The sequence below is a fragment of the Ammodytes marinus genome (genome assembly GCF_949987685.1).
Source record: "Ammodytes marinus genome assembly, chromosome: 5".
Classification (NCBI taxonomy): Eukaryota; Metazoa; Chordata; class Actinopteri; order Uranoscopiformes; family Ammodytidae; genus Ammodytes; species Ammodytes marinus.
Window position 1 is genome coordinate 13,637,149 of NC_137234.1, and position 25,851 is coordinate 13,662,999.

General features: G+C 41.0%; 2 protein-coding genes across 3 annotated transcripts; both read right to left on the reverse strand.

Moving 5' to 3' along the window:
- Nucleotides 1–43: 43 nt before the first annotated feature.
- fth1b (ferritin, heavy polypeptide 1b) lies at nucleotides 44–1,823 on the reverse strand (the record flags this gene model as incomplete). Its single annotated transcript, XM_080028559.1, has 4 exons — nucleotides 44–202; nucleotides 1,163–1,288; nucleotides 1,492–1,638; nucleotides 1,722–1,823. The coding sequence occupies 4 exons, from the start codon at nucleotides 1,821–1,823 to the stop codon at nucleotides 44–46; spliced, it is 534 nt and encodes a 177-aa protein (XP_079884685.1).
- Nucleotides 1,824–6,783: 4,960 nt separating this feature from the next.
- incenp (inner centromere protein) lies at nucleotides 6,784–25,492 on the reverse strand. Of its 2 annotated transcripts, XM_080027192.1 has the most exons (20): nucleotides 25,323–25,492; nucleotides 24,234–24,385; nucleotides 23,997–24,107; nucleotides 23,274–23,887; nucleotides 23,113–23,155; nucleotides 22,856–22,925; nucleotides 22,630–22,762; nucleotides 22,461–22,500; nucleotides 22,282–22,369; nucleotides 22,016–22,156; nucleotides 20,659–20,676; nucleotides 19,615–19,724; nucleotides 19,410–19,524; nucleotides 19,198–19,308; nucleotides 12,221–12,357; nucleotides 11,265–11,385; nucleotides 10,230–10,376; nucleotides 7,924–7,986; nucleotides 7,665–7,818; nucleotides 6,784–7,160 (listed from the first exon to the last, which is right to left on the reverse strand). In XM_080027192.1, exons 2-20 carry the CDS (start codon nucleotides 24,374–24,376, stop codon nucleotides 6,985–6,987), a joined length of 2,535 nt encoding a protein of 844 aa, XP_079883318.1. In that variant the 5' UTR covers nucleotides 24,377–24,385; nucleotides 25,323–25,492; the 3' UTR covers nucleotides 6,784–6,984. The 2 variants fall into 2 exon arrangements, with proteins under 2 accessions (XP_079883318.1, XP_079883319.1); XM_080027193.1 differs by lacking the exon at nucleotides 20,659–20,676.
- Between the last annotated feature and the right edge of the window lie 359 nt (nucleotides 25,493–25,851).

The window sequence follows — 25,851 nt, forward strand, 5'->3', positions numbered from 1 at the left end:
CATGCAGCAGTGACTGGCATGATCATCAGTTTCACAGTGCAGTTTAACTGCCCTTGTCGGTCACGGTGTGTTTGTCAAAGAGGTACTCAGCCATACCACTCTGAGGGGCTCCCATGAGGCGCAAGTTGGATATCCAGTCTGCAAGATGTTTGATGGACTTGACCTGCTCATCCAGAAAATGTGTTTCTATGAAGTCACACATCTGTGGATAAAAAGGAGAGAAGGATTATTCTCATTAGACCATCAAAAATGTTTCAGAAGACAACATACTATTCTTTAGCAGACCAATGTATTACCGATATGTTCCTGTGCTTTACAAGCATAAATATTCACTGCTCATTTAGATGGGATAACAGATGCTTTTTAGGCTTAAAGCTGTAGTGCGTAACGTCTCTCTCCCCTCTTTGAGGAATTCTGAGTTTGTAAAACATCGCTGTCTGCGCCTCAACATAAGCCTACAGTGATCCCCCATGGATTTTATACCTTCTGCTGTACATCCAGGTTTTTTGTTAGCAATAGAACTCAACAACTGAAACATTTTGTGGGCGCTTTTTGGGATTTTTCTCTGCTCCTTTGCCAGTGTTGGGTGGCGACACCAGTTTTTTAAACGCTGCCATACTGAGAAATAGAGAGAGAGTATTGTGGAGCTGATTTGCTTAATAAACTCTGTGTCAACACATTTGGTGCTTGAATTTAACTGGCATTAATTGATATGATATAGTTACGTTCTATAGCTTTAACTTCGATGTGGACATCTTTTTATCTCTCTTTTAACCTCACTCTGTCATCACTCATTTTACATGTCGATACAGTCAATCTCACTGCACAGCCGCCATCATTAACCACATGTATTTTGACAATATTGAAAAAATATCATTTGAAGCTCGCAAATACCTGCTGGTTAACGTATTTCTGAGACAAATGGGATACATTTTACAGTATAAAAATGAGTTAATGAGAAGACCTATTGTGAATCAGGATCAAATGATCACATAGCAGGATGAAGGTGCATAACACAGAAAAGTAGTTTCTTGAGAAACAAATGAAATGCACCATTAAAGGTTCATTTCAAAGTTAAATGTTGATAAGTAAAGGTATTCTAATGGCATAGTTTTGTCACGGACTGTTATGTAGGAGCCTTTGGCCTTAGTCTGCTGCTTACATGAGGATCATTGTGTTCAGTCGCCATTTTCTGCATGTCCAGCAGGGATTGGTTTACACTTTTCTCCAGCTGCAAGGCACATTCCAGAGCCTCCAGGCCACTCCCCCACTCATCTCTATCAGGTTTCTAGAATAGACATAAATAATTCAACACAGATGTTATTCAGATTTTACAAATACAATGACCAAAAGATGAAAGAATAATTGCATCACAAATACTTGCTCTTGAGCTCCAACTGACAGAGAGAGAAAAAATACCCAAAATTGACACTGTTGACATACAGTAGACTATAACACTGTAAATTTACTAGAACCAGTATCAGTACAGACCCTGATGTCCTGCAGGAAGATTCTGCCTCCACGCTTGTTCTGCAAACTCATCAACTTCTCCGCATGATCCCGCTCCTCTTTCGACTGTGCGTCAAAGAACTTTGCAAAATTTGGTAGGGATTTATCATCCCTATCAAAATAATATGCCTATAGAATAAATATAAAGAAGAGAAAAACGATTATTTATCTGAGTTTAAAAGACAGAAAAGATTCACATTGCATTGTCTTACCATAGAGAGATACACATATGAGGCATAGAGCTCCAGGTTAATCTGTCTGTTAATGGCAGCCTCGCAGTCCTGGTGGAAGTTCTGTCGGATTTGTGAACTCATTTCTGCTTAAATTATAAAAATGGTTAAATGAGAAAACACATTTTCATGACAGTGTTCTGCAGGTCAAATGTAAGGCATTGGGCCTATATTATTGGAAAAGATAGGCACAATATGCAAGTATAGGGTTGCCACCTTGGATTTAGGAAAAAAAGGGACACTTGATGTTTGGGGCGGAGGGCTCGGCCATTATTAGGCTACCAGTTCAGACTGACCAGTATAATGACCTATAATAACCATAGACGTCGATTACGGGGGGTATGGGGGGTACATGTACCCCCCACTTTTCGTCAAGACTCATTTTGTCCCCCCCACTTTTTAAGCCGGACATGGAGTGCGTCCAGCCGTATTAAAACACAGCGTCAAGGTCTCTCTCTCTCTCTCTCTCTCTCTCTCTCTCTCTCTCTCTCTCTTTATTGGGCACGTTATAGCCTCATAAGCCCAGGGCAGAATGGATGCTAGCTCTAGAATGAACTAAGGGCATTAAAAGTGAAGTCATCTATAGGCGTTTTCAGACGGGAGGAGACGTTCTGTCTGTGCATTCGACCGGTGGAGATAGGAGGCTCCGCGAGGAAACGCTGTGCGGTAACCATGGAAACAACTTTTGTTTACAACCCTGTGTCGCTGCTGTTAAATATCTACTCATATTGTTAACATTTGTTTAGTTAATAAGTGGATTAGTTATTCAGTTTAGTTTGGTTTAAATGTCTACTTTGTGGATTAGGTCTAGGTTTCACTTTAGTGTTTGGTGGAAGGATCAGGGCGAACAGCGATGCTCCTGTTTCATCTCATTAGATTCATGTCACTACAAGAGAAAGCAGCAAAAGAAACAGGCTGCTTTATGTTCATCATACAATCTTGACTTGAATACAGCAGAATGGTGAATATCACCATCTCATTGAGGAGAGAAAAGTAAAACACTGTTCAGCTGTGCCAGGCTGCAGGCGCGTGTGTGTGTGTGTGTGAGAGAGAGAGGAGCACAGACGTGAGTTTAGCTGTGCGGCCGCTTGTCGCTCCGTCTGTAGAACTGCGGACTCTTCTCTCTCCACTCGCATGTCAGCTGCGTTACAGACGTAACAACAGTTTAGTGCGGCCGCTTGTCGCCACGTCTGTAGAACGGTAGTGCGTCTCTCTCCACTCGCATGTCATTGAAAATGTATTACCAGACACGTCAAAAGCCTCCCTTATGAAAAGGCCATGATGGCGAGAGTACATTTTATTAGTAAAGGCCACTATTAATGAATTAAAAATAATTAAAAAACGGGAGGACGGGTCCCGTGGCCAATTTCCGGTACTCCCGGACTGACTCATTTCGCGGGAATCCCGAAATCCCGGGACCCGTCCAGCAACCCTAGTCGGAACTACCTTCCCAAGCTCCTTTTGTTTACGTCATGTTTGGTTGGGCTACGGGGAGCAGCTAGTGGCTCATATGTCCGCTGCTTTTTGAAAATGCTTTTTTCATCAAATGTGTCAGACATCAGTGTTTTGTATACATTTTATTCATTAGTGAGCGGGTATGCCGTCTTTCAGAACCGTTCATTACCTGCACTAAAGAGAAAAAAGATGTTTCCTCATTTTCCTCATTGTCCCCCCCACTTTTGAAAATGCACTCCAGAATGCCTGTTTGTCCCCCCCACTTGTTTAGCCAAAACGACGTCCATGATAATAACCATGCATAAACACCTACAGTGCTTTTTACAGTAGGATATATAAGGAGACTGAGGTGGGAACCCTGGACCGGAAGAAAAAAATGCAACCTTTTAAAGTAAAATTCATCAATCTGGTGCACTTTGAGAAGAAAATTGCATGCAACCAGGCCCAGGGGGGCCCTAAGCCAGAAATACTGATAGTAACTTCACATGTCGCATTGTCAAAGAGCTCAGTCACTCATGTCAATAACAGGGTCCAAAATGGAATCACCTAAAATAAGGAAATAAATCATCATGGGCTCCTCAACTAGTAGGTGAATAATAGAAAAGCAAGTGCAAAACTAAAGCATTATTAGCTCTGTCTTAAGGGCTTTATGAGGGGCCTTGAAGGCCCCCCTCACACATACAGTAATAAGCTTTCTATGTGTAAATTCTATACTGTTCATAAAAAGTGGATATCCACCCTTTATCTGTTGAATAGGGATAGGGAGGAGTGGGGGACTTTAAGAGTCTGGGCCCATTATCTCATAATCCGTATATGAACCAAATGGTTTCCACAATCTTTTTTTCTATTTTCGCGGGGAGCATGCACAAGCATTAGGCTAGTTATAAAAAAATTTAAATAAAATAAAAAGTGGGGGGCCCCACACTGGGTCTTGAAACGGGCCCCGAGATCGTTGAGACCGCCCCTGCCCGCTTGTCGTGCCGTGCGCTTTCTTTCTGCCCGGCCCAGCTCGCCTCTCCATTGAGAATGCATTAGTTGGCGCAACAAACACCTCGGCCCGTGTGAAACGGCCTTAACTACTGAACGAAGAAAATCAAATGAGGTTTTGGCATTTCCCCCAAAAAACCGGGACAAATTGTGTTCCGGGAGAGATTTATTTTTTCCCGGGACAGCTGGTGAAAAAAGAGAACGATTCTGGGAAAAACGGGACGGGTGGCAACACTATGCAAGTATAACAAGACGAAAAACTTTACAGACAACTGTAAATAGGCTAACAGATGCTAGACAGGGACTTGTAACTCAAGACAGACAGATGCAGTTTCTATCGCATCATGAACTACAATCTGGCCACTCAACAAAGGCAAATGCACATTAGACCCATAGCCCTCAAACATCCCTTGCATCACCTGACACATTATTATTCTTACTAACTAGCAGCAACTTCTGTACACTTCTGTTTAAAGGTTCACTACGCAGTTTCAGTGGAGGTGGATTTGTTTACATTTGCAGAGCCTGCAATTGGTTTACCAAACATATTTCTCTAGATGTAATTCTTATTATTGAACAATTATATCATCACAAATCTGAATAAAATTACTTTGAGGAACCTGGAACCAAACATAAGACTAAAATAGTTTGGTAAACAAAACGTTGGGCCCTGCTGCTGTAAAATAATAAAGGAAGCTTTCTAACTTCAAACAGTGTTCCAGAGATCCAATTTTCATGTAGGATAGTTTCTTTATTCAGACATGAGAATAGCCTATATCTTAAAAAAAATTCAATTTTCTAACACACCCAAAGTTAGCCCACATAGGCTAGTGCACCTTTAATTGAATGCATGTATTTCCAAGACCTGACCTAACTGTAGACCTGCAGACCAATGAATTATCAAAAACCTATGGTCCACCACTCATGAATAGAAACGTTACCAGATGTAAGTTGCTTTAGTCGGATCAACCCATCCCAATAATTTTTGGGTCTACTTGTCCACATTTTAGAGGACAGAGATATCAGACCTTGAACCCGATACAATGGAGCGGATTGGGGCTGCATCATGGGCTACATGCAAAGACATCATCTCTAGTTAATGCACCTCAGTTTTTTTAGTGGAACTATACTGTAGCCTAGACCTACTGTATAACAAAAAGAAAACTGATCTTACTCTGATGTATTTCACTTTAAGGACACCCCTGCATTAATATTGATACAGGCAGTGACCTTCATATCAGTAATAAACAGACTGAAAGAAATAGATCACGTTCTTCATGACAAGTCCTGTAGATATGGCGGCCAAGCATATAAAAGGGGGAGAATAGTCTTGATAAGTGAGAATAATTAGCTTGATTAAATAGGTTAGTTCATAACACCGGGTGGCTTTAAACTTTTATAATACGTCCATATAGCGTTAACTAACAAAGTACGGTAGGCTACCCATGATCCATACCGTTGCTAGGTGCTGTTAGCAACCGATTATCCATGCTCCATCACTAGGTGACAGTACTAGCCATCTGAGTTAATAAATTGTGTGGCTCCAAATCCAATGAATTTCCAAAGACAATCGTTAGCAAACTGGCCGACGTTACAGCTGACACGACAAAACGGCTAAATATAACGCGGTAGGAGGTTGATCTCGCCAGTAAAAGCGGCGGGTGGACGGGTGGTATAGCCTATACGTAAACAACGCTATTTGCGAATCTTTGGAATAAGTTTAACAGTTCTACTACCTGTATGGCATACATATATGTATATTATATCTATGCCTGTATGCAGCTATCACAGAAGATGATGTCAGTGTCACGTGTTGGTTTTGGTCCTCTATTAATATAAAAAGCACCAGAGTGACTGGTGCTTTTATTTTAAAAATAGCTTACGTCATGACCAACTTTTCGTTCTACTTTCATCCCAAATCCTACCAAACGTTTTACGATGTAGGCCTAGTGTATTCCTGACATTTGACAGTCAAAACTGTTTGCCCAGTTGTCATGGATTTAGCAGACAGTAAAAAATAGTCTGAAGGTTATATAATTTTTGATATAGGCTAGACCGCTGGGGTAGTCAGTCACTTTAATAGCACACTAATAGAACACTGTCAGGATTTTAACATATACTAGGCATACCATAGCAGGAAACGCAAAGGTGTAAACAATTTAAATGGCCACATTCCATTAAAAGTGGCTTGCAAAAGTATTCTACTCTTGAACATTTCCACATGTCACGTTACAACCACACACACATAATTGTAGCCTATCTTATTGGGATTGTAGACCACCACAAAGTGGCGCATAACTGAAGTGGAATGAAAATTATACATGGTTTTCCTTTTTTTTTAAATATGTAAATAAAAAAACTAAAGTGTTGCGTGCAAAAGTATTGACGCAAAGGACAGGAAAACTGGTCAGAGATGATGGGAAGATGGATGGAGCCAAATACAGGGCAATCTTGGAAGAAAACCTGTTAAGAGTCTGCAAAAAAACTTGAGACTGGGCGGTCTTTCACCTTCCAGGGGGGACAACGGCAAACATTTTCCCCACAGGCCTCACTTGTTCTAGACAAACATCAACTAATGACAATGATACACAAATATTTTTGGTGTAATCAACCATTTTAATAAACTTGCATCATCCATGATATTTTACACACTATAACAATCATCCTAAAGACCCATAACACAAATTTAACATTTGAGAATGAAAACATCCAGAAAGAAACTAGTTACTTTATTGTAAACAGACTTAAAAAAACACAAATACAACTTTATACAGCAATATATATCTATATCAGTGTACAGATTTTACTTGGATCCGATTGGAGGTGAGTGCCACACTGCAGAGCTGGTGCGTTTGAAATAGCGAGGTTTGCTCTTGTAGAAGATGTTTTCCAGTTTTGGTGGTTCAATTTTTCCGAAGAAAGAGTACAAATCAGGAGGGTTGAAGTATTGCTTCATCATCATTTGCTGCAGATTGTGAGCTGTGAGGGGAAAGATGTTAAACAAGGTTTTCATTTACGATTACAAAACATGAGTCCAAAATCATACAAGGAGTCTTGACAATTAGGTCTGGTACAAACCAATATGAACAATTTTGTGTATAATTTTGTGTATGTGTGTGTGTATATATATATATTTGAATATAGAATATTTGAAAGTTTCACTTTTTGAATGTACTTTTCCATGACTTTCTCTTTAGATGCAACTGTATTCTCCACAATAAACTCAAGGTAGGCTACTGCATCCTCAAAATATATGCTGAAAGCATTTGCCTTTGGCAAGGGGAGGAGGGCTCTCTGCATCAACTGTATGTTTGGTCAGCAAGTGTTATTTAAGAGGGATATTTGCATGGCTTGATCTTTGAGACAAGCATATGCTACTGGCAGGATTAACCAGGTAGCCCCTCACATCGCGGTGTCGGCAGCAGGGACGCCGGTCAAGCAGTTTCCCGTTACTAGCTAACAATCGATCTATATCAAGCCTACCCTGTGCCCACGATGGAATAGGTTTCCTTGGTGCAGACTCATCGTCAGTAGAGTCGTCGCTGTTTTGGTCCATCCCGTAATCATCTGCACTTTTGGACGGAATCAAAGGTTTGTTGCCACCCTTTGGAGTGATGCTGTAGGACTGTGGTGACTGCTGCAGAGGAGGATAAAACACACGTGATGAGGCTTTACTCTGATGAGACATTTTTTCCCATCATGTAATAGAACAACAATGAACTATGTATTATTTTAAATGTACCTCGATATCCACCGTCACGTTGAGGCCACCACCCTTTCCTACAGGGGTTTTCATTACAGAGCGCTGAAAAGATTAAGAAGAAAAGTGGTGACTCGGGATTCATCTCTGGCTAAAGCTTTCATATGGAGTACCCATGTTATCGAGACATTTTTCAATGCATGTTTTCCTCAATCATTGTCGCACCATTCCCCTGATCCACAGTGGGTTAAAAGCAACAATGAAGAAGACTGCTAGTAAACAGTTGTAAACTGTGTTTAGAGGAAGGAAATGCACTTGACCCAAGGATACACGCAATGGCCCTCATTTATCAAACTTGCGTGGAAACTGGTGCAGATTCTGGCGCAAATACCTCTCTACGCCAGGTATTGCGTGGGATTTATCAAACAGTCGTATCTCGCCAATCTCGGCGTACACCAGGCCATTATTGATAAATGCGGTGGCTGAAAACAATCGTATCACGCCCCTATATTTTCTCAGTTTAGAGGCCTCGCCCAGAGGTTTTACGACATGGATATGCGCATTACGGCACAGAAGAGGAACTTCTCTGAAGTAGAAATTGACAAAATAACAGCGAAAGAAAAAAAGAAAAAGAGTTTCATTTCGGAGCATTACAAGCGGCATCAAAGAACGACAGAAGGCAGCAGTTAGGAAGGAAATAACTCCTGCGGTCAACAGCGTTGATGTTGACAACAAATGATCTCCAGCGCTCAAATTCTATAAAACAGCATATACAATTATATGTCGCCATTTCTTTACATAGATGAAGAAAAAGTAGTCTGACTCAAAAATCGCCACTAAAAAAAGCGTGTTGCCGTTCTGAAATGCAACCAACGTGCGGGCATAATATAAGTGGTAGAGGAGAAAAAGACGCACAAACTGTCCGATAATGGTCCCCATAAAAGAAATACACGTCTGCAGAGATTTGAATGATTAAAATATATTGGCCCTTTTAGATAGCACTACTCAAAAGGGGTTTAAAAACTAAAAATAACACATTTTGCATTTTACTGTATGACAGCATGCGCTTGGCATGAGTGGTCAGCCCGGCCGTCAGCTGCACAAGCCGACCCGGCAACGATCAGCCGTGAGAGCGCCCACTGTCCTGCTGAGCTGCTCCACTAGCAGATCGGAAAAACGTTAACAGTGGAAATAAATCGCTCGCTTAAGCGATCAATGACACATTAAAAGAGGAACTAACATCTAAAAAGTGTGTCAAATAAATAAAATGTTAAGTTGAATGTTGTGCCGTGTATTTTTTATCATAAAGAGCAGTGTAGGCCTACTACATATTTAATACTTAGGCTAACATTTTGAATGAATGCAGCCCCCGTGCCTCAGTGTCCCCCCAGCTGCTCCAAGTCGAAGATAACTGCCCTTACGCAGTCCCATGCAGCGCTACCAAGTGGCCGGTGTGCGCACTATTGAATCAGTGCTCCTACTCAGTTGCACACCATAAGCTGCACAATTTTAAGTGATTAATATCTTTATTTCGGTCTGAGCAAACACTGCATTTGTATTACCTTCTAATAATTGTCCAACAAAGTCATCGGCTACCCGGCACAGCCTGCACTGCGAGTCCATGCTGTTTACAAACTTGCGTACACGAGCTGGGAGCTGGCGTGGGATTTGAGCGTATTCTACGCTCACGTCCATATTGATTCATATTTGCGTGGAAATGTACGTACACCCATTTTTCTGGTCTACGCACGGTTGATAAATGAGGGCCATTGTGTTTTGGTGAGAAACAGTGAATGTTAACACATACATTCACAAGAAAAATCCACAGTGCCCTTTTACAACACCAGAAGAGACGAAACCCACATGGTGACCTCTTAACATTCGGGTAAATGATTCACGTTACAGGTTAAAAATTATAGACATTATACAATCAAATATAATGTATTTACATGTAGTTGCAAATTGTCCATGTTTATTCAACTGATGAATGACAAAATGAAAACTCATTTCCGGAGTAGCTGTGTTTAGATTCTTACCTCAATATCAAAACTAATATTCAGGTCAGTCTATGTTACACGGGGGGGAGAAGAAAGAGGTAGAGAGGTACGTTTAGCTCCAAATGGTGGGCTGCTACAGTATTATACAATGCAACTAGTTTATTCACCAAATATGACTAAGAAGTAATAATAAAAAAAAAGGTTTTATAGTGACTATTTATAAAAGTGTCCAAGAGTAAAGTCCATTAACAATAAAGCTAAATAAACATAAAAAAAATATCTACAGAGAAACATAATTGAGAATGATTAACTTTTGTTCAAAGTTGCAGGTGTACATTAAATAATTCTTACCTGTACATCAGCAGCCTGTTTAGCAGCAGCAGTAGCAGCAGCAGCAGTAGCAGCAGCAGCAGCAGCAGCAGCTGCAGCAGCTTCTCTCAGCTTAGCGGCCTGTCTCTCCCTTGCGGCTTTCTGTTCCGCTACTCTCTGCTGCTCCTCCTAGCAAACAAAACAAAAATAAAATCAACCAGACTTCTGAGCGGCTAAAATAATTCAGAATACATTCACTTTATAATATGAGTGGACTACTTACTGTATAGCAGTGGTTCTCAATTATTTTCTGTCATGCCCCCCCTAAGGGACAGAATTTTTTTCGCGCCCCCCCCCCACCCCCTAAATTTAATTATCTGTACAAAACCACTATGAGTTTCTGGCATGAGCATTCTGCATACAATCACCTATCAAATTAAATGTTAGATTATAAAATTAGCTGAGATAACTTCTGCAGCAACTTGAAAAAAATTGAAGTTCAGTTTATTAGCTCAATTTGTAACATTTAAACAAGACTGCTCAGTCTGTGTGAATCTCAGGACAGAGAAACAAGAGCAAATGATTAACTGAGGTTTGCATTTCATTCAAAACATTTTTAAACTGTAAACATAGTTAAGGTGGTGTTTTTTATTATTATTATTATAGGCCAATATGCCTTCTGTGATGCGATAACCTATAATTCATTAATGTTATTATTAGTCTATTTGCTTGATTTCTTTTTAAATAGCATACAGAGACACTTGGAGACATGTTTTTTTTTGGGTCAGTTGAAAATCAAGGCCACCCACGCCACTGATCACACTGATGTTTATTCTATATTACCAATTATCATTAGATTCTTACTCCTACTTCCTATCCCTTAACATTTAAGACTTTTGGGAGATTGATTTCAGAAATTAAAATATCAATGATGGCAATTCTTTTTTATTTTCCTCTTTGGAACACTGTTACATGATGTCCATTGTCCATGCAATATAAATCTCATTTCCCACTAAACCATTCACAGTTCAGACATGCGTTTTTGAGACATTTTGTTTGCAAATGAGCATTTCTTACATTTCTTCTTTTTTCCTCAAGTGCCTTTCTTCTCTCCTCTATCTCTCTCCTCTCCTTTTCTCTAGCCGCTCGCTCCACTTCCCGTTGCAGTGCAAGGGCTTTTTCCCTTTCCACTCGCTCCCTGAAAAATAAACCAGAGTAAATACAATCCTAAAAACAATTTTGCTATCATCGACAATTTAATGCTGGGCTTACACTAGAGGACTTTTAAAAGACTTTGAAAAGACTGAAGACTGAAACCCTCTTCTGTTTCTAAAGACAATCAACTCACACCTGAAGACAACTAGTCATTAGTTTGTCACAGAGTGTGATTTTGAAAAGACAGGGGTCTCATATTGCAAGACTACAACTAGATTCCTTTTGAGATTAATATCATTTCTGCAAACGCGATTGTGATTATTTAATTAAAAACAAGTTAATTCAATATTCCGAGCGGGGGACTTCCTTTAGTTATTTGACCAGCTTTATTTGCTGATCTCATACCCCAATAACTTTAACTCCTAACCCTGTATTTGAAGGTAAAGTGTTCAGGTTGCGTGGCTGTCAGCCTGGTTCTCCACCGAGGCTTCTATGAAAAAAGTATCCGAAATAAGTGCCTCACCAGGCGGACACAGGTCGCGACTAATGCCGCTCCTCCTGTGTCGTGATTGGTGCATGCGAGAGTGTGACAGTGTTTACGTAATTTCGCTTGAGCCAACCCCCTAAGACTAGCGATAATATCAAACATGTTTGATAATCAAGACGGGGAGAAGACCGGCTGAAATTGGGTCGGAAGACCACCATACACCAAACGACTGAGATTACGTGCGCGCGCCACAACTCCAGCACGACTCCCGTGATTTCAGTCCGACATTGGAAGATTGTCTGCGACTGTCAAATCGCGTGAAAAGTCGTGTAGTGTAAGCCCAGCATAAGTTGAATATACCTTTGTGTAGGCCACTACGACAATAACTGACCTTTCAATAGCAGCCATTCGCTCTCTCTCCCTCTCCAGCTCCTGCGCCCTGCGTATTTCGGCCTGCTTACGAGCTCGCTGTTCCTCCTCCTCCACCTTCTTCTTGGCCAAGAACTCCTGCTGACGCTTCTCTTCCTCCTTTAGTTTTAAAAAACACACACACAGCATAAGAAAAGCCTGATAGGAATATTATGTGACCAAGTAAAATTAAGTTGCAAAACAGTTATTTGAAATACCCATGATACAGTATATTAATAAAATCATCATAAGCATAGATGTGCATCCAACTAAGAAACGCTACAGCAGAAGTGACTAGGGATGGGGCCGATCCGATCCAGTATCGGGTCCGATATGGCCGAAATCTGCGTATCGGACTGACAGCTCCGATAAAAAAAGAAATATATACAGGTCCTTCTCATATAATTAGCATATTGTGATAAAGTTCAATATTTTCTGTAATGTACTGATAAACATTAGACTTTCATATATTTTAGATTCATTACACACAACTGAAGTAGTTCAAGCCTTTTATTGTTTTAATATTGATGATTTTGGCAAAAAAATAAAGAAAAACCAAAAATCCCTATCTCAAAAAATTTGTATATTTCATCCGACCAATAAAAGAAAAGTGTTTTTAATACAAAAAAAGTCAACCTTCAAATAATTATGTTCAGTTATGCCAGGGGTGTCCAAACTACGGCCCGCGGGCCAACTGCGGCCCGCTTTTTTTTGGCCCGCGGCCGATTTTAAAAATATAAAATAAAAAAATATTTTTAATTTTTATTTTTTTTGGAAAATCCATGTGTCCTTCAATAGCTTCAAATTCATCTGACAGTGTCTCCAAATAATTTTTTCATACTAAATTCTTCAGAATAAGCCTCTTAATTTTCACCAGATTCATGCATTTCACTTTAAAAAGTTAAAAAAAAATCTCCCGGGGGGGGGGGGGGGCATACCCCCGGACCTCCCTAGGAGGGTCGGGATCTTGGCTGGCTACTATTTTCCCCCAGCTGGACATTGGAGGCAATAGCCGAAAACACTGGGTGTCTGAATGGCATTTAACAATAGTCAATGATTTGGTCAGCCCTAACATAAGAGAGGGGCCCCCCTAATCAAATTCTGCTTAGGGCCCCATGAAGGCTTGGGCCGGCTCTGAGGGGAAATGTGTCTGTTTAATTTGCAAGGAAAGTGTTGCCATGAAGAAGGATTACAATTTACGAAGACACTATGAAACTAAACATCAGAGCAGCTACATGTCCTGATAAATGTGTTATTTTTGCAATGTGGCCCGGCCCTTCGTAGATTTTTCTGTATGTGGCCCTCAGTGAAAAAAGTTTGGACACCCCTGAGTTATGCACTCAATACTTGGTCGGGAATCCTTTTGCAGAAATGACTGCTTCAATGCGGCGTGGCATGGAGGCAATCAGCCTGTGGCACTGCTGAGGTGTTATGGAGGCCCAGGATGCTTCGATAGCGGCCTTAAGCTCATCCACAGTGTTGGGTCTGGTGTCTCTCAACTTCCTCTTCACAATATCCCACAGATTCTCTATGGGGTTCAGGTCAGGAGAGTTGGCAGGCCAATTGAGCACAGTAATACCATGGTCAGTAAACCATTTACCAGTGGTTTTGGCACTGTGAGCAGGTCTTGTTGAAAAATGAAATCTTCATCTCCATAAAGCTTTTCAGCAGATGGAAGCATGAAGTGCTCCAAAATCTCCTGATAGCTAGCTGCATTGACCCTGCCTTTGATAAAACACAGTGGACCAACACCAGCAGCTGACATGGCACCCCAGACCATCACTGACTGTGGGTACTTGACACTGGACTTCAGGCATTTTGGCATTTCCTTCTCCCCAGTCTTCCTCCAGACTCTGGTACCTTGATTTCCGAATGACATGCAAAATTTGCTTTCATCCGAAAAAAGTACTTTGGACCACTGAGCAACAGTCCAGTGCTGCTTCTCTGTAGCCCAGGTCAGGCGCTTCTGCCGCTGTTTCTGGTTCAAAAGTGGCTTGACCTGGGGAATGCGGCACCTGTAGCCCATTTCCTGCACACGCCTGTGCACGGTGGCTCTGGATGTTTCTACTCCAGACTCAGTCCACTGCTTCTGCAGGTCCCCCAAGGTCTGGAATCGGCCCTTCTCCACAATCCTCCTCAGGGTCCGGTCACCTCTTCTGGTTGTGCAGCGTTTTCTGCGACACTTTTTTCCTTCCCACAGACTTCCCACTGAGGTGCCTTGATACAGCACTCTGGGAACAGCCTATTCGCTCAGAAATGTCTTTCTGTGTCTTACCCTCTTGCTTGAGGGTGTCAATGATGGCCTTCTGGACAGCAGTCAGGTCGGCAGTCTTACCCATGATTGCGGTTTTGAGTAATGAACCAGGCTGGGAGTTTTTAAAAGCCTCAGGAATCTTTTGCAGGTGTTTAGAGTTAATTAGTTGATTCAGATGATTAGGTTAAGAGCTCGTTTAGAGTACCTTTTCATGATATGCAAATTTTTTGAGATAGGAATTTGGGGTTTTCATGAGCTGTATGCCAAAATCATCAGTATTAAAACAAAAGACCTGAAATATTTCAGTTGGTGTGCAATGAATCTAAAATATATGAAAGTTCAATTATTATCATTACATTATGGAAAATAATCAACTTTATCACAATATGCTAATTATATGAGAAGGACCTGTATATAGGGGAGAACGGGGTAATTTGTCACACGGGTAGGATGCCACAATCGTTATATCTCGGAACCAGAAGGCGCTGTCTGTTAAATTTTGGTATGTAAATATCCACAACTGGGATCAGAGGTCACCTACATAGTCTTCCTTGGAGTTAGACTGCTGCATTTGAGGTGAGACGACTGTTAGTGTTTTTCATGTCAAATTGAAAATATTTAGCTCCTCAGTATTATTCTTCTAGATTTTTACACAATGGGTTTATAACAAAACACTTGTTACCTTTAAAAAGTGTGAAGGGTAAGCTATAGTTTAGATTGTTTTTAGCAAGCTAATTAGTTGTCAGATGGTTGTTGGCCTTGATGCTAGCAATAAATTCCAGTTGGGGTTGGTCGTCACATTTTTTGGGGGGTTGGTTGTCACATGTTATCCAAAGGGTGCAGCCAGGAAAGGAACCCAATAACAAAATAAAATGTCAAGCTGTATCCTCACTGACACCCCAGAGAAGGAGATAATTAAGCAGGAAAGGCAGCTAGCATGCAAAAGAGAAAAAGGGCAACAAAATCAAAACGACCCAGTGCATCCCAAACTAGACCAGTTGCCAAGGCTACTGCACCCCAGTGCACTCCACCCCAGCTGGGGAATAAGAAACAGAAGAGAAAGAGACAGGAGGAGGAATCTTCATCAGATGAAGAGGATAGTTTGTGTTTGGTTTGTATGGAAACGTTCTCCAGCACCCGTTCAGGGGAGGTAAGGGAGAAGTGTTGTATGTGCAACCAGTGGGCACACAATCTCTGCTTAGTTAGAGTGAGCAGACCCTACATTTGCCATCACTGATAGTGAATGTGTGTATCCTAGTTGTGTAGGCTATTATTGTTAGACCTATTTGTTTTGTTATTTATGGTGTTACGTACAGTAGGTTGGTCTTAATATGGATTTCCTTTTTGTCAATTCCTTGCTCATTTTGTGTTAAGCTGCATAAAGTTATGTAGGCCTATTTTTCAACTCGGCAATGAAATTAAACTTTCAAAAGTAGTTCTGCTTTCTTGCCTTCTTTTTAAGATTTTTCCCATAAAGATAACATTGTGACAAACAACCCCATAGTGTGTGACAACCGACCCCTTGATGGGGTTGGTTGTCACAATGTGTTCGAGTGTCTTTGATGGTAAATTTCTTCTTTATTACAATAAGTTTGAAAAAGTGAGGGGTTCACATTTCAAGCCAACACCTTAAGCTTCAATTTAATGTAGGAATGACTATTGAAAGATGTTTAGGTGATGAGCAATTCTCACTAGAGTAAAAAGTGTGCCTACTTACCCCGGTCTCCCCTATATAGGGATGGGAATTGATAATTTAACGATTCTGATTCTGCTTATCGATCCGATTCCTTATCGATTCTCATTGTGTGAGAAAATAAGTACAAATGTGTTTATTTGTATTAACCTGCTTAAATATCTGATCAGAAGTGTGTCTAGTGTGTGCAAAAATTATCAAGAGTACTTTAGGATTAGGAAATTGTCAATTTTCACATTAATAATAATAATTGATTGGATTTATATAGCGCTTTTCAAGGTACTCAAAGCGCTTTACAGGGTTCCAGGTTCAATTCGTTCACACACAGTCATACCGGTGGTGGTAAACTACGATAGTAGCCACAGTTGCCCTGGGGCAGACTGACAGAAGCGAGGCTGCCATTCCGCGCCATCGGCCCCTCCGACCACCACCTCAAACATACAGCAGTCATACACATTCACACGAGGCAAGGTGGGTGAAGTGTCTTGCCCAGGGACACAACGACCATGACACAAGTGGCCGGGCGGGGATCGAACCGGTCCGGACAAAAACAAAAAAAAAAGTTTGCCTTTTTAAGCCCAAATACCATTATGTTCCCTAAAAACTAAAAACACAGACTGAAAACAGTCAAGGAAGAGCTTGTGCCTTTTGGAATATTAACTGTGCTCATTTGCATTCAACTTGAAACAAAATTCAACTGACATAAAAAAATACAAAGAAGTCTTCTGTAAAGATAAGACCAACTATCAACTTTGGCAAATTAACCATTTGTTTGCAGAAAAAATATCATGTATGCCCTTTCAGGAAGGATACGAGATATTTAATGTACATGCTGTTCTAATGTGAAGCGCTCTGTTTATTATTAATATAACGGCCCGTCATCAGACACATTTGCACATCGGTCGCTCCTCAAGTAATCCAAGTCTTTTTTTTTTGTATGGGCAGAGATCGTTATTTTAAGTGTGTAGTTACAAAGTTTCATGTTTAACTTTAGTGTAGGGTTCGACTCAACCACCGTGCGTAAAGGGTGCATTAGAACAGCTGATGGGAGGAAAAAGAAAAAGGCTCTAGCCTTTTATCTCTCTTCCTTTTTTATAAGCCCGCCCGCTGTTTATTATTAATATAACGGCCCGTCATCAGACACATGTGCCGGATGGTTTTTGCACATCAATCGCTCCATCAAGTTATCCAAGTCAGTGTTTTTTGTATGGGCAGTAGGGATGTCCATGGTTAACTGGTTAACAGTTAACCGTTAAGAAGATCTTTAACCGGTTAATGCCAAAGGTTAAACGGTTAAAAAAAAAATCCTCTTAATTTCTCTGAAATCCGGACTCTTATTTTGATATTGCTGAACCGGATGTAAGAATGCCAACTGTCGGTAAAGAATGAATGACGGTAGGCTACCCATCCCCTAAGCCTGTGTGTGTGTGTGTGTGTGTGTAAATGTCCCTTTTCAGTCACTTATTGCACTTTCTGCTCCTACATTCGCATACTAGACCTCTTCTCACAACAGACAAAGGTGCTGTGTCAAAATGTAGGCATTTAAGTTGGCTACTGGTCCCTGAATTGTTTTATAGGCAGGTCCTTGGAACAAAAAAAGGTTGGGAGCCCTACTATAATGCTTCATGTATTTCACTATAAATAGGCTACATTAAATCTTAACGGTTAACCGGTTAATAACCGTTAATTCTGGTGGTTAACCGGTTAAAGAAAAAATTCTAAATGGCCATCCCTAATGGGCAGAGATCGTTATTTTAAGTGTGTCTTTATGAAGTTTATTGTTAAACTTAAGTGTAGACTATTGTTTCCTTATCACCGCCGAGTTCCGCTGTTTGTTGTTTTGGGTTCCTCTCGACCCGCCGTGCGTAAAGGCAGCAGAACAGCTGACGGAAGGAAAAAGAAACAAACCAGCTGACGAACGTGAGTAAACACTGCGGGGCGTAAGGCAGCGGTCAAGAAAACCTTTTTGCTTTGCTTTATGCTGCTCTCACCTTTTTATCTCTCTCCCTCTTTTATTAGCCCACACATATGCCTACACACACATTAATTCTCACACATTGTATGTACAAGTCCAATGGGCAATTCTGGTGTCGACTAGACAGGCAGCGGACATTTAAACGTTTAACCGTCAGGATCGCCGTCTGCTCGCTTGCGCTCGTGTCATTTGACGAAATGAAAACTTTACAATTGTTGTAAGTGGCCGTATTGTCTTTTCAAGTGAAAAACAACCAACATTTAGAGAGATTCTGTCTCAACGCCATGTTTGCTGCGTTCTGAACCAAAACAAAGCAGCGCGAGTGTCAAGTCATGACACATTTGCAACAAGCGGAACCGATAAGCAGGCATGTTAACGATTCCAGGGAATTGGTTGACTCAGCACCAGTTCTGAAGAGGAACCGGGTCTCGATTCCCATCCCATCTATCTATCTATATATATCCCATCCGACTTTATATATATGATTTTTTTTTTCTTTTTTTCACTGAAAGAGCGAACGAGCCATGCGCCGACTTTTGGTGGAGGGAGAGAGGACACCACTTTCTAATTAGACATACAGTACAGTTTGTTAGCCAGTGGGCTAACCAAAGCTAACCCAAGAAGTGGAGAGGCTTCTGCACTGTGACACATTCTACTATGTAAAATAGAGCCAGAGAGAGGAAGACTGTTCAGACAAACACACCACCACATATTCTAGTGGGGCAGAACTGATCATTGAGAGGGATTATTTTTGTGTGACTCTATAATTTATATTTTCATTACAATATTGAATAGTCTGCCTCTAAGATACACCTATATGCATTTGTGTATATTTCTTGCTCTTTTAAATAAGAATTGCTTAAGCCTTCCTAGCCTTACACATAACATCACCACTAACAAAAACATTCATAATAATTATGATATCGTATCGGACAGTATCGGCCGATATCTAAAACCCATAAATCGGCATCGGAATTAAAAATAGTGGATCGGTGCATCCCTAGAAGTGACATAAATAAATAAAGAGCATGATCTCACCGCTTGCTGAATCCTCTTCCTCTTAGATTCTTCTTCCAGCTTCTTCTTCTGCTCCAGGTCCTCCTGACGTTTTCCAGCCACCTTCTTCTTGGCCTGCTCTTCGGCCACACGCTGCCACCAACAGGAAAATTATCAAAGATTAGACAAAAGGCTCAAATCTGTTTAAAAAACAGTGAACATACACATCAGAGACACCAAAAATGGTCACATACCTTATCACTCTCAGTCTGAGCCATTTTCTGCTCAATTTTCTTTTTCTTTTCTTCCTCCTTCTGCTCCTCTTTTACTTTGGCCTCGTACACTCTTCTCAGCCTCTCATCCCTCTTCCTAAAACACAAATTTGAAAATGTTTTTATATAAAACAGAAAAGAAGAAGAAACCGGCTGGTCAGTGTGCATAAAGAAGGCAGGAGTAAACCTTTTAAGTTCGTCCTGTTTCTTTTTCTTTTCCTCATCCATTTTCTTCATTCGTTCCTCCTCTAGCTCCTGCTTTCTTTTAAGGGCTTCCAGCTTTTGGCGCTCTTTGGTCTGAAGATAAATAAATAAAAAAGAGAAGATGAGAGAAGGATTTAGTGAATTGTGTTGTCAGCTGATTGTAATGCTGTCTTGAAACGGATGCCGAATGTCAAAAGAACCCAAAGTAGCAGGTGGGGTGCATTCATATGGAAAACAGATCACCACATCCTTGGAGCAGACAGATGAAGTAAAAATCCACCCGGACGGAATTTGTGTTATTTCTGACTTCTGACCTGTGAGCAAAAGCATCCATTCAAATTGGACCTTTTCAAAAAGCCACGGCTAAAGGCTAGAAGACAAGTTACTACCAATTTACAGCCTGATACCAAGCATAAGACTTTCAGCCCGGCATGAGCGATATTGTCACATCTAAAAAAATCTAATGTAACAACAGATTATGCAACAACAACAAACTACACAGCAAAACAACTAGTGGGTCTCCAAGAACAACCAGGTTAGCTGAATGCCTTTTGATTACAAGAACAAGGTGCCACTTAAAACATTAGCTCCAGTGTGATGATCGCTCACATAATAATCCACTGACACACAGAGACAAGTTTTATGAAGAAAATATTGCCATGGCTTCTTGTTAAGATGGATTTTTACTTCAACTTCTAATCAAAACAACATTTCAAAAGTTACCAAAGCCATTCAGGTGGTTTTGAAGGATTGTTCGATTAAAACGATTCCAAGCAATACGCTTGAGTGACATGTGGGGTGAGAGACAACATCAGCTGACAAGTGCGGTTTTGAGTGCAGTTGAAATACTGTAGCCTCCTTTCACCAAGATCACAGGGCTCACTCAATTATGTTAATGGTAGCAGAAGTGTCAAAAGGTGCTTAACTAAAAGGAATGTGGTAAATGAGTAGAAATTTAGTAAGGTTGCACATTAAAATACCACTAAATGCCCACAGACAACATATAGTACTTTAACATCACACTTACCACTAAACCAACGCTTAACTGGGGAGGGGAGAAGATCAAATCCAAACAAAAGGATCACTTACACTCCCTTAATATTGCAATTTTAATTTCATGCGTGGTCTTTTGAATTGTGTGTATAAAACTGAAATTATAAAGATATCTGATATGCAATAATTCATGTAATGCCGATATGAGACTATTTATTCATTTTGACTGCAGTGTCACGTCTGTCTTTGGTCAGTGGAGTCTTGTTAAGGCCAGGACACACCAGACCGACTCATTCCGACTACCCAAAAAATGGAGTCGCCGTTTCAGGAAGCTCCAGTCTTCCCGTCGCGGCCAAAAAACACACCGAGACGACTGCTTATTTTCCGTACGCTCTGCGCTTGCGCGGGACGTAATGTCTCCACAACAGCAGGCAGCGCTAATCTGTATTGTGGCCCGAAAAAATACGAAAGCCGGAAATGATGGGACAGCTCTCTAGAGCATAAACATAGATAGAAATACGTATTTATATTTATGGACCATAAGAGCACAATTTTTAGCAGAGAGTGTCGAGCATGGTGTCGAGCAGTCAACAAGGGTTGATGCATGCGAGTACTCTCAAATCGAAACGAACAAACACATTAAAACGATGGCTAGCTGTTGTTAGCTGTTTGTGCTACCCGCCTCACTTCCGGGCTTCACTGATTCGCTAGCCCTCCACCAATCAAATTGCTCCAAATGAAAGACAGTCGGCCGCCGATTGAACAAAACAAGCCCGACGACCTCTACGTCGGCCGACGTCACGGCACACACCAAACAGATTCGTGTCCCGACCCCCTACAACGGCGATTATCTGGCCGGTGTGTCCTGGCCTTTAGTATGTAGAGACGTCTCAAGTAGTGGTCAGTGGAGTCTTGTTAGTATGTAGAGACGTCTCAAGTAGTGGTCAGTGGAGTCTTGTTAGTATGTAGAGACGTCTCAAGTAGTGGTCGACCGGGTTTTTCCAATGGCCAATGCAGATACTGATATTTAGGGACATATAATGCTGATATCACGTTATTATTGTTATTTTTTTGCATTTGATAAAATACAATTGAATTATAACAACAAATTAGTAAAATATTGCCACAAGGGACTTCTGGACTTCTTTTCAGCCACCCGTGATTATTGAAATAGAAAATAAGGATACAATATATAAAAAAAAAAGGGAAATATTTATCCCAAAATGCCAATAATCGGCCCGTTTAAAAATCGGTCGATCTCTAGTCTATCCACATTCTAATGGATCGGAATCATCCAAGATGAAGCCAATCAAAGCCCGAAGCTTTCTTAACTGTACTCTTGTGTCTGGTCCGCCTCAGCCTACTGCTGCAAGGTTAAGTGAACAACTCACCTTGGGATCATACTTCAGAGGAGTGGTGTGTTTAATGAAGGACTTGATAACACCAGACCGGCCTAGAGAACTAGGAGTCATCATGAGCATTTGATTCTTCTGGACGGTGTGTAGAAAAGACTTCATGCTGGGTCTTATTGCCTATAAGTTAAAAACAAAGAAGAAGTTTCAAAGAATTACTATTTGATTATGAAATCCAGTCTTCATATTACGGCATGTTTTCAGTTCCTTAACCTCAGCACCCTGAAATATTTTCTGCATCTTACACTTTGAGGCTTCTTGGGAGGCGAGCACCTCCTTGTGGGACTTTGTTCTACAGTTTCTGCGGCTTTGCGTTTGGTACTCTGGCGTGACCTAGGGACACAGAAATGACACAAAAAATGTATTTCAATAGTTGCAACAAGTGGACATGTCCTTTAATGTCTAACACACGAAGAGCACTCACCTCCGACCTGACCTGGCAGTCTGTTGCTTCTCAGCGAAGACTGAAACAGACAATAACACAGATTTAGTGCATATAACATGCATTTTCTTACTAAACTAATGCAGGTTTACATTCAACAGCAACTGTTAACTAAAATCTAACTAATTCATCAAATGAAAAGTTTGCATACCTGCGTTTTTGATGGGAGTGCTCATTGTTTTCTCAGCGATATTCAATGCTGGCAGAGCCAGTTTGGGAGAGGCTGCAGCCACAGAGCGAGTGACGCGTCCAATAGACAGAAGGGCAGGCTGTTTGAACTGGGTCTAGAATTATGTAAACAAAAACGACATCTTATCAAATAACTGAAAGATATAATCAATGTTACACCTTTAAACCTCAAAGACATTTATAAATACCTCTGGAATTTCTTGTGATTCTTTATCCGCATCATTATCCTCTGTGTCTGCAGTCACAACTTCTGGTGTGCTGTAGAAATTAAATGGGTAAGAAACACTTTAAAATGACATAAGGAATGTTGAATACATTTGGTTTACAAGTAGAGTAAAAGTCTTGATCGAAACACCCGATTGTTCTTTTCCATTAATTTAAGACACCAATATAACACCAATATATTCATCCATGCAAATACATATTTTTTTACATCATTACTCACACTGCTCTTTCCTCTTCCTCTACAGATTCGATGGACGAGTCCTCTACAATAAAAAAACAACAACAGTCAAATCTAACATACACAAATCAGCCAGAATCAAAGCATCAAAGATATTGCTACGTTTTTGCATTTTTGTAACTCTAAACCAAAACTCGGCTCACCCTCGCTGCTACATGTGGAGTTGCTAGCCTGAGTCATCTTCTTCTTGAGCATGGAGCGACGCGAGGTGCGGCGCATGGACTCCCGAGTCATGCTGTGGCGCAGGCCGCCCAGGGAGTGGCGTAGCTTGAGGGAGCAGCGCATGGAGCTTCGCCGCGAGCTTTGAGCCGCGCCGGCTATCGCAATCTTAGCTGCTGTGCGGCCAGGAGAAGGCTCTGGCCTTTTGGCGAGCTCGGCAGACAGGCGGTCAGACGAAGAGATACTGACCACAAGCTCCGGTAAGGGAATCTTTGGAGGAGACTGGGCGGCGCTGCACGTGTCTTCAGGCTGGACCTCTTCATTGTTCTCCTTGTTATTAATGTCCATGGCTTCCTCCTCTGCCGGCTCTGGCGTCTCATCCTGCATCTCAGCAGTGTCACAGCTGCCATGAAGCCCCTGACTGACATCCTCTGCAACCTCAGATTCTGTTTGTTTGTTTTTGCGAGTGGCACGTTTTGGCTTTGTGGAAGATTCTGCATCAGAGGTAGAAGCTTCAGGGATTGTCTCTTCTTCGATGAAGTTCAGTGATTTCACAGATCCAGAACCTCGAAGGTTGCTGCGCCTACCCTTTGAAAATCTGGGACAGGAAGTGAAAGTTTATTTAAAAAGTCACACAAAGGAAAATATTTTAAATTTACCCAGGTTTGAGGAAATGCAATTTGAAAAAAATAAAAATGTCAGCAAACCTTCGCCTAGCTTGATTTTCTTCCTGACGTCCCACAGACACACGCTTCCTGCGAGTTTTCTTTTTCTGTGATGGTGTTTTTGGCATTAATTCTGGTTCAGTATTAAATTCTCTGAAAATTTATATAAATGAGGCTTCATTAGTAAAACCATAAAACCAACCTGTAGAGTAGAAGAACAACACAGAATACATTTGAACAGAAATCTTAAACAATTTTTATGACATTACTTCGGCTTACTTTGAGAACATGCGATTTGCTTCTTGTGTAATTTCCTTGAGCCAAACCATGTGGACATTATCGATTTCATCCCTGCTGAATTCTTTCGCTCTGTCATTGAACATTTGCATGAGGGACTGTCCAGTTGATAGTACAGAGTTCATGTTGACGGCCTGAGGGAAGGATCACACAGTTAAATCTGGAAGGGAACAGACTGGAGGTGTCATTAAGTAAAACCAAATTAACTTAAGTCTTTCCACAGGGGCCATGAAGACCAGACATGTTAGGCATCAATAACTAGCGAAAATCTTGGATTACAGCAGAGACTACAGGGACTGAATTTAAAACACTTTTAGTACTGAGAATGTTATTGGTAAATTCCGTGCATTTGTGAAAGTATTATGGTAATAATAACAACCCTTTTTCTGATTCTGGAGAGAGCTCATTGTTTTCTAGTATGAATTGATTTGACACCAAGAGATACATTTTGCAATTGATGCTGAACATAGAGGACATTTTAATCTTCTATTAAAGCTACACTTTGATATCACACTGTCTATTTAGTGAGGAGAGGTTAACAGTGTTACAAGGTTTGTTATCTTTCTTACTTTTTACAACAATATGTTAACTTTGCAAAGAATACAAGGATACGATATGGTAAGACTATAATCACAAACAACAAAGTATCAGATTTCTTCAGTTATTTCTTTGCCAGTGTTGTAAATGCGTCCTCTAATCCCGTTTAGGATTGTTATGGGCTTTTGTGTACAGTACATCTACTAAAACATTACAGTCGACAGCAACACGACGATAGCTTTGTGTCAAAGCAGCAGTCAGACAATCACAACAAAGACAAATCGCTTTAAAATGTGTCAAATATAAATCAAGGCGTTTGATCACGTGAACAGTTACTTAGCTAAGGTTTCCCAGGTAACATGTTTGCTAAAATCACATTATACACTCAATAGACGAGCATTCAACACCAAATAAACCAAACGGTTACTGCTAGATAATTTGAATTAATTTTAGTAGGTGATAACTTTTAAGCAGTGTTTGTAATGGCTTACGTTGCTATGCTAGCTGCCGTGCTTTGAAAATCATAAGCGTTACCTTTGATATCCGTTTTTTCCTGAAAAAAGGGAATCCGAGGATCGCTGCTCCTCTAATTTAAAACGTTAACCCTGTTGCAAATTTAGGTAAAATATTCGTGCTAATCGAAGGATTATCCACCTTTCCTTGCAGCTCAAGGAACGTCACTAACTGATGTCCTACTCCGCGCTGAAACCGTTTAACTTGTTCAAACCTCCACAGGCCAATCACAAAGCGAAGCTCACTGACGTCCTACAGGGGTTCGATTTTAATCGTGGAAGTACCCGCATGGGCGGACACCGTCACTCAGGACAAAAGCAACCAATGAGGCGGAGACTAGGGCGGAGAGCGGAAAAAGGGAAAAAGGTCCTTGGTGAAAACAAATTGAACAAACCCAACGGTAGCTCAGGGCGGAGTTACAGCGCTGCTCAGTTTAAATCCACCAATTGATATTTGTCAGGATGCGTTCCGCTACGCCCACCGGACTCAAATATATAGAATTTATAGGTACATGACTCAAAAACATGCATGTTTCGGCATGTTTGGTAGA

Coding starts and splice junctions, on each gene's coding strand:
- incenp (XM_080027192.1), bottom strand. CDS start 24,376: ATGAACTCTGTACTATCAACTGGACAGTCCCTCATGCAAATGTTCAAT. Junction 22,501..22,629: donor CACTCCCATCAAAAACGCAG/GTATGCAAACTT, acceptor TGTCTGTTTCAG/TCTTCGCTGAGAAGCAACAG. Junction 19,309..19,409: donor CTCAGACTGAGAGTGATAAG/GTATGTGACCAT, acceptor TGTTGGTGGCAG/CGTGTGGCCGAAGAGCAGGC.